The sequence below is a fragment of the Larus michahellis genome, chromosome 10 (genome assembly GCF_964199755.1).
Source record: "Larus michahellis chromosome 10, bLarMic1.1, whole genome shotgun sequence".
NCBI lineage: Eukaryota > Metazoa > Chordata > Aves > Charadriiformes > Laridae > Larus > Larus michahellis.
The window spans coordinates 2,220,083-2,232,783 of NC_133905.1; the positions used below are offsets into that span (position 1 = coordinate 2,220,083).

The following is a 12,701-nucleotide window of genomic DNA, read 5'->3' on the forward strand; positions in this document are numbered from 1 at the left end:
ATTCTCTACATCTCAGTGACAGGGAGGGACTTTCAGAGTATGTCTGCTCCTGCAGATGGATATTCTGAATTGTGGATATTTATTTAACCTCAAATCCCAGGTTATTTTATAGTGACTGAAAAACTAAACCTGTTTTCTCTCCCAATTAGAACTCCTAAGCATCCTAGGCTATTAAATAAAAAGATGTATTTAATTCCTGAAGGAGAGAACAATCTCTGCTCTAACCTCTGACTAATTTAATGAAGAATTGCAGGAAGGCAATGACTAAAAATGTTAGCAAGTATGACTGAATGCTTGTCAAAGAAATTGTAGATTAGCATATACAAACAATAGATACAAGAATTTGCCGGGGGGGGGGGGGGGGGGGGCAGTGAGACAGACACAACCAAAGCCAAATCAAAGACTTGTAGACAAGTGAATTTCACTATTTTCCACCACTGTCCCTAAGTGACAAATCATGATTCTCTAATACTTGATACCACAAACTATACACTCCTATTTTAGGCAACATTATCAAGAATTGCCATAAGCATTACAAAGAAATACCATGCAGAAAATGAAATTGTATTGCTCAATACCACAAGCAGGATAAAAAACAATAAAAGATATCAAACAAAGGAACAGCATGTGACAATTCCCCATCCCTCACTAGATTTGTGAGTCAGGAAGGAAGCTCACAAGTCTTCCTCATCCCGCCCCTTCATCCAAAGATTTTGTTTCTAGCTTTGAGGATGTTCCAGGAATAGTAGTAGAATAGTGGGAGACATTTAAAAAGAAACTACTTTCCAGGTACTGTGATGCTGTTAATTTAATTCTACATAAAAACAAAACCAAAAAAAAATTCTACATGATTTCTGACAAACAAACAGTATGAAATACAACATTAACTTGCTAATATTTCTCTAATTATTTAGCTTTTCAAGAGTATTTCTCAGACTACAAAAACAATGTAAGTTAGCTTTTTGTCCCTATGGGTGCCATGCTCCCTGTCATGACTTTATTTTGTTGTTTTCTACATGATAAATAATGTAACAAAACCCTAGCTAAACCCTAGTGAACAACAGCAAGTAAAAATCAGCAGGCTCTGATTAACACAGCTGAAATAGTCTCAACGCCTTCTCAACACCCTGTCCCCTCCATGAAAACACCAAAGAAGGTGCTAAAAATTGCATGGTCAGTGGCAGATTTCACAAAAAAATTGTCCTAAAGTGTAAGCATTTCTCCATATCTACCATTGAACAGCATAATTATTTTTTTCTCCAGTACAGAGTAAATTTTTTTTAATAAAAAGCAGAAACTATTGACTTTGTAATGTCTCCGAGGACACGAATCTCCAGACACTACAAGCCTACATAGTACTGCAGGTACTGGTAACAGCATCACACAAGCACAGCAACATTAAGACATTTGCCATATGTGAAAGATTCCATGAGGACAACTGGTGCAGTGTTGAAGTGAACATGAGTTTTTCCATTGGCCATCCCCCATGACACCCTGTCCCATGGTACTCTGCTAAAAACTAAAAACCACAATAAAAAACTATTTCCTTTTTTCCTTATCTGTTGTTAAATAACATAAAATTTATGCAAACATTTACAAAAAATAATTCTTCTACTTAATTTTAAAACTACATCTCCCAATACTGCTGAGAAAGCTGGGGGTATTTGGCCTGGAGAAGAGAAGGCTCCAGGGAGACCTTATAGCAGCCTTCCAGCACCTGAAAGGGGCCTACAGGAAAGCTGGGCAGGGACGCTTTATTGCGGAACGTAACAATAGGATGAGGGGTAATGGTTTTAAACTGGAAGAGGGTAAATTTAGATTAGAAGAAATTCTTTACTCTGAGGGTGTTGAGACACTGGAATGGATTGCCCAGTGAAGTTGTGGCTGCCCCATCCCTGGAAGCATTCAAGGCCAGGTTGGATGGGGCTTTGAGCAGCCTGGTCTAGTGGGAGGTGTCCCTGCCCATGGCAGGGGGGTTGGAACTAGGTGATCTTTAAGGTCCCTTCCAGCTCCAAACATTCTACGATTGCTGTCTACTAACCTCTTAAAAAATTAGAAGTAAAGCTTACCAAACTTTTTCTTCTTCCATTCCTCCTCTGGCACATTGGTTTATTACAGCAGGGCTACTCATCGTAATTGCTGAGCTTTCAGAATTCATTTTTTTTCTATAAAGAAACAACAACAAAAAATATAAAAAAAAATGTAATACAAGTGAAGAATGTGCTTACTAATTCATTTGAAAACCAAAATTTTAAGACAAGAACTTTTAAGACCAAATACAGTATGCTTTAGTCACTTAAATTAAAGTCCTAAACCAATGGGATTAATTGGATGAATACTTTGAGACGGATTTGGCAGTTCTGTGGACTTGCTAGTTATGCCAAACTCAACACTGATTGTCTTTTGTTTACTTTTCTGAACACATGCCAAAAGAGTTGATGTCAGCAAGCCTGTATCCAGGGCTATGCATAGTGTCAGTTATGTTAATTCAGAGCAGCAGTCACAGCTAGTGTTGCCATGGAATGATCCACACAACATTGGGGAGAAAATTTCAGTTTCTGATATGTAAAGATACAGAAGCTTTTTAGCATATTTTAATAACTCACAATCATAGTTTGCTTATTACAGAAAATAACAATTCATTCATGCCTGAAGTCACTCTCAAAAACAGCACAGCCATATTCAAAGACTGGCAGTAGCCATTCCCAAGTTACAACACTTCCAAAAGGTCTACATGGCCAAAGGTGCTTCAAGTAAACAGCTTGCATGATAAGAACAAATGAAGTCTCTAGAAAAGGCAAGTTAATTTCAGCATGAAACACTATTAATTTTTGGTAACAAGATCCACAATGTTAACATGGAACTTCTTAACACCTATTGCTTTTTTCTTCCCTTTTCTTTTAAAGGGGGCAGGGGGGGAATGCTTTTAGCCATCAAAGTCATCTTATTCAACTTGATTTGACACCTGGTTTCTATTATGATCAGCACAAACACCTAATTGATTAACAGAGAACAGGTTCAACTGTATATTAATTAATACCTACTAGAGCATAACCAGAAAATAGGCTGTGCTTGTCAAGATAATAATCCCTTGCTTTTTGCAAGAAGATAGAGAGAACTATTAAAAATCTGGTTTAACCTGTGTGAAACCTGGGCCAAAATCTGACTTGACAGTCATGGACAGCACGAAAAGTTGAGCACAATGCATGTGTCCCATCAGTGGCAGGCAGATCAGGCCAATCTTCACAAAACAAGTACTTTGAAGAGAATGTCGATCTTTGTTTCAAAATTCTGCCCATGCAGGAGTAAATGAACAGCCCTAGCAAGCATGTTTATCAGCCAGAAATCCCAAAAAGATCAACTAAAATTTGGTCCCAGCTGGAATTAATGTCCTCTTTTTGCCTGCCCTTTGCTGTGAACGGAGCATGCAGCACTGCCGTTCCAGAGAAAACAGAGTAAGTCCTTAATTTTGCATATTTTTTTTACCTCCACTGTAACAGAAAGGGATAAAACTTCTGCACCGTCTGTTTCTGAGCAAATTTGTTTCTTGAAATCTTGTTTTAAAGATCTGGAAAACTATTCTGAAAGGAAGAACAACAGAAGTCTCGCCTTGGTGAAGGCAGGAACTGTTAGCCATCTGACCTCTTTTTGGATCAGTGCCTGACCTCAAATTTACTCCTCATCTTGAAGTTGGACCACTTTGAAAAAAAAATAAATCAAAAGTTTAAAAATAAAAAAAACCCAAACCAACAACAACAGAAAAACACCAAAAACCAAACCCACCCAAAACCCTAGTAATTCTAGAAGTGGCTCAGCAGCAGGTGTTGAAAGTTAAATTATTACTTGCCTCTCTAGTCTATAATAGTGCAGAAAGAGGGGAGCTGTTCTTAAATATATTTTGAAGCAACAATGCAAGAGTCCATACTTAAACATCTTCTGCAAAGTTCCCCTCTTTCAGGAAGCAATTTCCCGACAGGGCAAATAAAAATTTTTCTTTCAGTAATGAATTTCTACTCTACATTGGCAAAGTCTAGATGCTCCAATGACCATGCAACTTATGCCAACAAGAGTTTTACCTCCTCTTACAGTCCCTTGTACTAAGTAAGATCAAAGGTTCAAGGGAAGGTTAAAAGCAATCCATTAATTCTCAAAGTTGGAAGCTGAAAGATTCAAATTACAAAACCACAAGGTTGCCATTCCAGAAAAACAAAACAAAACAACACAACTTCTACTGTTCACTTGTGAACTAGTACCACATCAGTACAAGTGTTCAACGTATGACTAAAGAAAGTGTTTTCGGCACTCCCCTCCCCACCCTTGGAAACATCTAAGCAAACACTCCATACATCTCTCTGCATTGAGACTTCCACAATGAAACTAGAGTAAAAGCAGAGGACAAAAGTGATAAAAGTTACTGCGTCACAAACTTTTCTATGACTAATTGATGACAAAAGTTGACGTATATCTAACAGAAAATAAATGAAATATGGCACAAACCCAATTTATGTTCTCACATGTTTCACAAAAAAAAAAAACCCACCATGTAATGTAATACAGAGAGGAATACATCTTGTCAAACTTCTCAACTCCCTCATCTTCCCACTCTAACATCTGAAGAAGTCACTAACACATTGTACTCCTTCCCCTCAACAACCTCAGGATCTTACAAAAATCTGCTTCTGGTGTTTTCTGTAACATAGGAGGAGGGCATCAAGAGGCTAGCATTTATTCATTCTGATAGCAAGATCTCATCCACCACACCTTCAGAAAGATATCTATATGCTGGATAAGATAACGGGCTTTTTGGAAACCATAAGTCATAGTCTTTAAAGACACACAGTCACGCTCTTGCAGCCTCCACTGCTCAGTTTCCAATAATACGAGAGATCTGCCAAGTGAGCCCCTAACTAAACAAATGCACTCTTCACTTACACATGTGGAGGAGAGAGGTTTAACAGCCAGCCAATACAATGGTGGACAAGCATCCTTCCTCAGGCCTTGTCCTGTCCTCTGCACTGCAGCAGCCAAGAGCGCATGTCCTCAAGATGGGAGCAGGCAGTGCAAAGCATCCCTCTAACTTTCCATCCACGCCAAAGAACGAACAATGCTCCAGCAATGCCCACCATGTAACCTGTCTGCTACAGCATAAACTATACCAGCCAGTTTCTTTCACATCATACTCTTCCTTTCTTCCCATCTTTTGAGATGGAGGAGATGTTAAAGTTTTGAGACCAAGCGTCCATTCAGCATTGCCAGCCAGCAGCACTTCTCATTCACACTTTGGAGGCTGGACAGCAATGAGTCAGACACGCTTCTGGAAAATCATCAGGGATACTCTTTTGTCATCCTATTCCTGACAACAGGTCTACACAGGTCCTAGTTCACTCTTTACCAGGAGCAACAGGTAATTAAACAGCTGATCCCCACATCACTGACAAGTTTTATGGCCTTGTCAAAATAACAAAAGTTTTTTAGTTTCTAAATGACAAATGGAAAATTGGTATCCATCTACACTTTCAAAAGCCATGGATACCAAATATTACCATTATTTCTCTTACTTGAAAGTCTTTTCAATGAAAAATTCTGAACCTGTAGATTCTATCCTGATTCACTGTTGTACCACAGACTGCTCTTAGACTCTTTCTTCAGAATAACTATTTTTAAAATAAAAGCTTTTCTATTTTAAGATGTAGATGGGGCTATCTTTTTTCAAGCATTAAGAATATTTTGTGGAAGTATTTCTAGCAAACACAAACTGCTTCAGTAGGTCTAAAATAAAACTAAATTGTTCTGTTGTGCAAAGAAAAGTTATTGTAAGGCTTATACTCTCCAAAAACATTGTTTATATTCAAAGTGAACCACACTAAATTAAAGCTAAAATTGGCAAAGTAAAATTTTGTTTGGAATATACTGGTTCAGGATTTATTCAATGAGAATACTAACACTATCCCCAGAAATTAGCCTCCAATAATAATAGCATCTTAGAAAATTAAATGCAATTCAAGAAGCAAAGGAACAATGTTCAGAAAAAAAAATGCTATTCACAGGTGCCTCTTTCTATATCACCATCCAACTCTTGTTTGGACTTGAACTTTATGGCATAGGCGCTACACATGATGAAACTTGAAGGAGGAAAATAAATCTATCATCTTCCCTCTTAATAACTTGAGGCCAGATGCCAAGGCAAGCCAATGAATATTAATTTAAGAGACTCCGCTTCAGACGTATTCTGTTCCTCATCCTCTGTACACTGAACCTTGACTGTTCCAGATACGGAACACGCACTTTAATTAGGTGCTGTCTTAGAGATCATACAGTGCTGTCTTAGGAGGAAGTGGGCAAAAGGCAATTAAAGAACAAAAACATAGGAAAACAATGTCAAAGACTTTATTTATAGCAGCTATGTTTAACACCACTGTCACTATCTTATTGAAGGAACAGTCTTGAAGAAATATCCTTCTTGGTTTTGAAGAGAAATCAGAGATTTAGCATACTTAGTCTTCTATGAGTGAGTATAGATTTGTTTAATACTACAGTACGCAGAAGGAAGCATGCACCCCAAAATTCTCTTAAGTTATGTCTGCAAAGAAACTCATTTTTATGCTTCCTTTAAAATCATTAACTTAGATTATCTGATGTATTATCAGTCCACCTGCCTTAGAGTAGATTCTTACACCCCATAACGGCAGAGAAAAGCCTAGCAGTGATAAGCCACTGGCTCAAGAACTGAAAAGCGTGTTACATTTAAGTGTATTTTGTTCATTTATAATTAGATTTAATTCTGGAAGTTCTGCAATTGCCCTTAAATGGACAAAAGAAAGGGGAAGAAAGCGATCTAGTATAGCACAGCACTCAGTCCTCCGAACACCTGCACAGAAGAGAATTATAGGATCATTTGAGCAGAAAAAATGAGAAGGTTCAAGGAAAGTGTTGAAGCGACAACACCCCATGGGCTCAAACCAGCGTGTGATTTATATCTATCAGACTGAGGAAAGTATTAGCCGATCTTTTAAAAATAGCAACTCCCTACAAAAAGCCCATTTTCTTTGCTTTTTTTTTTTTTTTTGCTTGTGTTACAAAATGTAGATACACTTTGATCCTCAGGCTAAAAATCTTCTTTGCCTTTCCCTCCACTCCCTATTTGTATCTCCAGACAAGTAAGATATTCACAGTAGCAGTAGTTAAAAAATAACTTATCATTCAACAGCTGTTCACTACAGTTAAAGTAAAAATAACCAATATCTTCTGATAAAACATGTTCCCACAGCTCCTTACCTTCACCAAAATGCTTTGCATTGTTGAAATAGTATCTTGTTATACTTGGTTGATAAGAGAACTGCTAAAAAAGCTTTACTGAACCCGAAGACCCCTCAATGCAAAAACTATTACTCCTTTTAACGAAAAAGCCGGCAGTAGCATCACTATACTAATGTGCATATAGTAAAAAGGAAAAAAAATTAGGAGTATTAGACACCGTCATTCTCTCAAGTAGAAGTCTTTATGCTCACAAAACCTGAACAACAGATTACTAATTAGCAAGCATACATCATAACATCTTCAGTTTTAAAGAGCTGATTTTCCATTTCCTTACTAGCTGCACAGAATTCTGTAATTTCTAGTGAACAAACACATTTACTCTTGTATTGTTTTCTGAAAAGTCACATTTCCACACACAAAGTCTGCAGGCATGTAATACCTCACATCTTGATAGCACTCAGCTCCTAACCAGCAGCCGCCTGCGGCAAATAGCTTGTTGAAGGGCAGATTCAAAATTAACTTCACTATTTAACTGCATAACAACAAATACCAAAACCAACCTTTTATCCAAATTGTTTTTCTGAGGTTTTCAGATACTGCAGTTGCCAAGCATCTTTATACCACTAAAGCATACTTCAGCAAAATCAGAGTGAAAACTCAAGAAGCTCTTGAAGAATATTTCTCATGACTACAACTCCAAGTAGCAGGCAGTGCTGAGAAATTTCACCTTGCGTAATCACTTCAATCCAAGCCTGGCATACCATAAACTTTCTTTCACACACACAATGCCTATTTCAAGTAAATTTTGACCTCAATGAACACATTATGATTCTATGATTACCATTACTTACCATCTTGAGGTCTTTAAAAATGCACCCGATGCACTGAAGAATGAGGTTTTGGAGGACCTTTTTAAATACGTGTTTTTGAAAAGGTTTTTATACCTGTCCTTGAGGCATCTCACTAAAAACAGTCACCTTCCGTCCTCTTAAAAAGTGCAGGTAAGTTTTATATAGGTACTTTACACAAGTGTATATACAAAGACATTTGGAGGAAGTAGTTCAGAGACCCACAGGCACTGCACATAACTTCTCATTCCGTATTTGGTGATTGCATCAGAACTCTCCAAGACGATAGAGAAGAAGCTTTAAAATAATCTAATGATTCTGTCTCCCCGCAAGTATCAAGTTTGGCTCCCTCTCCCATGCACACACACTTGCCATAGACAGTGAGACAGCCTATCCAGCCATATATAAAAGACAATGTTTACTTCTGAAATAGCATAAACATTATATTTATTCTCATCACAAAGTAGATTAAAACTGAAGAGACAACGGTTAAATAAATAAAAGTTTCTACCAGGCTGAAGCCAGAGCACTGACATGGAATAGTGCTCCATGCTGGAGAAATGTAGCCTACTATGAGACACTGTTCTCAACAGGACTAGTCCTTTATTTTACCAAGACTTAGCTCTTTTACCTAAAAAATACCAAAAGAAAAGGAAGACAACCAATTACGTTGCAATTAATCTCAAGAAAGCACATGGAGAAGTTTACCAGCATCAAGGAGAGGACGTGGCTACAACTCAGACACCTTTCAGAACTGTTTAAATATGCTTATGTAGTAAGACACCAGCGTCAGGGAAAACCACAAGCAGGTACCTGCAGACGTTTTATTCCCAAAAATGCAAACACAGATTTTCCTGAGCTAGTTATTGCAGAGCAAAATAAAAGTTATGAAAGAATTCAGACTGTTGGTTTAGTCCAGCCTGAGTATCAGCATATTATATAACACTGTACATCACTGCCACCAAGAAGAGCAAGGACTCGTCTGCACCATCCAATCTGCAAAGTTACTAAGAGCTTTGAGCCTTTTAGTGGCTTCAAGTCAGAAACAGCGTAGGGAGAAACAGGGAATGTTCGTGAGCTTTGTTGTCACTTTTAGGGATGGTAGCTGATTGCCATATCAATCAAAGAAAAAAAAAAAAAGGAATTTAATGTTTCAGTACTCTGTGTCTTAGTAATAACATACAACTAAATTTCTTTTACCTGATTAGGAAGAAAATCTAACATTGTGAAACATTAGCAAAGACTAGAACAGAACATTTTAAACAGATGGTTTAAATGTAAAATGCACACAAAAATAAAGACATTGTCTAAGTAGAACACAGAGAATACTAAGTACTATATTCTATTGAACGTAAATAGATAAAGGAATTTTTTGTCACTGATGTCATAAATACATATGTCATTCTGAGACAAATACGTTTCTCTCTGGACTAAAAGATCCAGATGTTCCTATTTCAAGTATCTGGCTTCAGCACCAGACAGTAAACAACACAACCTATCCGTTCTATCAGCCCGCAAGAAGAATTCTCCAGCACTGGCCATTTCTCTTCCCTTTTCACCCTCTCCAAGTTTTTATTTCTTTTCAACAAAGCAAGCAAACAGAACAGAACAGTATCATAATCTAGCTTCTACTGCAGACTTAGCACTAGCCTTCAGTCAGTTTAACAAGCAAAAAAGGCCAAAAAGTTATCTGATTTTTTTTCATAGACTATGATTTCCAATGTAAATACAACTACTTTTCAGCTAAACATACTGTATTGTATTTTGCAGTTGACACTACGCAGCAAAACAATGTTGAGAGGTTCTTTCCAAAGATTATGAGTATTTATGTTCCCAATTTAGTGACTCATACAGCTAGCAATTTCTGAGATTAATTTAACTCTATCCTCCTCAAACTTCTGAATTTGAAAGCAAGCACTCAGCTGTTATTCAAAAGTTTAAACAATGACAAACACAAAGATTTTATCTATGATTTTTTTTAAATCTAGATTTTATCTAGGGAAGAACTATTTCCAGAAACAACTATGTGCTATTTCTGTAAAGAATATTAGAAGGGCTATACAAAGCTAAACCAATTTAAGGGACAGCTTATTAAACCAAAAAAAAAAAGGAGTTTTCTGAAGCTAGCACTTCATTTAAGTCTTTTTCATGGTAATGGCAAACTCTGAAAAATGGAGATACAGCATGCATGCCCAGTGTAAAATTAATGTAACCACTGCCATATTTTTTCATATTCTTCTCTTCCTTTCAACATATTCCTCCCTCCCTCATGATAAAAAGGTTTCTCCTCAACAAAAATGCATGAAGAATAAATGAAAAACAAGAAAAAGAGCACCACAGGTGAGAGAAACACAACCCATTTTCCCCTTTATCAGAACCGTCACTACCTGGCAATGGTAGCAGGTTCAAAATTTCACCCGCCTGGGTAGGAAGGGTGTCACATTTTCTCCTTAACATTAAAATGATAATCCTTTCAGCCTACTATCTTAACAGTCATGATTATCCCATTCATGACTGCTGCACAGTTTAACAAACCACTGAAGTTTGTCAAGTTGGTTTTGCATTTATTTTTCTTGGTTACTTAATAGATTTGAATAGCAGTCAAAAAGGTGTACTTTCCTAAAATCCTCTTCTTTTCCTTCTTTACAGCTTTTCACCTGCAATTGCTAAGCACAGTCAGAGCTCAAAGTCAGAAAGTTTGCAAGATCACTCCTCCACACAGTAATCGACCTGCTTGAGAGAATTTTCTCCAGGATATTAATTACTTATCTGTGGAGCATCAACAAATGCTAATTTTGACAGCATCTATTTCTGTAGGCAAAGCATTTTAAAGCTCATGCTCACGTGAACGTCACTATCTACAGAGAGCTAACCAGGTTTGGGATACACTCATCACAGCCTGCGCCAATACAAACTGTACTGCAATTCATACGTGCCTCTAACCTCTCCCAGCCACCTGCTATCTGGATGCATCAGGAAGGACATATACAAGGACAGGCAGTCAGCCACCCCCAAAACACAGGCTGCCCAAATAGCTGGTTGTTGTCTTCAAGACAAAGGCGATTGTCCAGACAGAACCTTCTGAGGGAACACGAGCTGAACTCACTGTAATATTTAAAATAAAATCAGTAGGATTCCTGATACAATACGGACGGTGTAACGGACATACTCTTCTGCTAGTTATAATCCCCAAAATTTATTTTGGAAAAATGCTGAAGTGTTTAAAATAAACTAATGAAAGCTATACTTCTATTTAACAACTAAAACGTTTGAGAGGTGATACCAGCAGAGCAGCTGTTCTTGCTCTACAGAAACCACACAAGTCCAGATAACTCCTGCCAACTTTCCAAGTTTATGCAAGCTTCAGTGGTATAAAAGCCAGTAAACCTCTTTGAATACAAGTTGTACCACACATTGATTACACCTGCAGAGTTATGAGGGGAACTGCATGACTGTGAAGGTAATTAATCCTATATAGAAAGGGGAAAAACAAAACAAAAAAACAGTATAGGGCACTTTTCTAGTCACATAATGTTACCATTTCTGTTTGTATATACAATAATTTAATGTGAAAAGCAAAAAAAAAAGCTCTTTTATTGTAAAAAACATAAAGCTTCTTGTCCAGTTTAAACAATTTTTTTAGGAGGGGATTGCTGGATTTCACTACTGGCTATGCCTTCAAGTACCACCCTCAGCAGTGGTCTGTATAAGGCACATAATACTTTGAAGTAACTCTCATAGCTACGGCAGCATGCTTACTCAGATTTGAAAGCCTTGAATACCCATCAGCACATGATTAAGAAGTAAATCAATATGCATGCACATATGCCCTTGTGTTTAGATATTAACAGTCTGATCCATTAGCACGCTAACTACTTCAGCTGGATTCCGTACAGCGTTGAGCACCTCAAAGTTAATCATTGTTTACATTTCCATAATTGATGGCATATAACTTTATGTTCAACCCTGGCTGACACTATATGGGAAAATATTTTTTGTTTGTTTGTTTTTACATCCATTGGGGGATGGAGACCACCACCTTTACATGCTATAGAACTACTTATTTCAGAATAGTTACTTTGCAGCTATTTATAGTCAAAAGCAAAGTACAAGGTGCTTGTTAATCAGTAAATTCACTCCAGTAATTGGCGAGTCCTTTATTTTCCAATTATTTACCTACTACACTAGAGAAGTTCTACGTGCTCTTAGAGACCTGTGCAAGACCATTGCCATTTGTTTATTCCAGATTTCATGTGACTCGGACAACTGAAATCTACAACACGCCCTCACAAGTGGAGAGGCACAATTTGGTAAAAAAATCAAAGGGACTTTTATAGGACCTAGAAAATATTAGATATGTGGCAATAACTTTTTTTTTCAGCTAGTATGTACAGATGCAAATGTGAAAATTTCAAAACTTCTCTTTGTCCAGCAAGTTCAAGTATTTTCATCTGTTTCTACCTTTTATTCCAATGTAGTGCTGCTCTGCTCAGGCTTTTTCCAAGTCACAGATTAGAATTTATCTGTAAAGTACCAGATTTATCTATTTATCTATAAGTACTAGAATTTATCTGCAAAACCGACATGATCCTGCAA

At 37.3% G+C, this 12,701-nt stretch overlaps 1 protein-coding gene across 3 annotated transcripts in view; it reads right to left on the minus strand.

Moving 5' to 3' along the window:
* Window positions 1-12,701, minus strand: part of ARHGEF3 (Rho guanine nucleotide exchange factor 3) — a 136,438-nt gene that overhangs the window by 121,059 nt on the left and 2,678 nt on the right. For all 3 annotated transcript variants that reach the window (XR_012589354.1, XM_074602904.1, XM_074602905.1), the window contains exon 2: window positions 2,070-2,165. Coding sequence is in view for 2 of the 3 variants with exons in the window: in XM_074602904.1 (XP_074459005.1) it covers window positions 2,070-2,158 (89 nt within the window). In the remaining variant the exon portion in view is untranslated. The remainder of the gene's footprint in view (window positions 1-2,069; window positions 2,166-12,701) is intronic.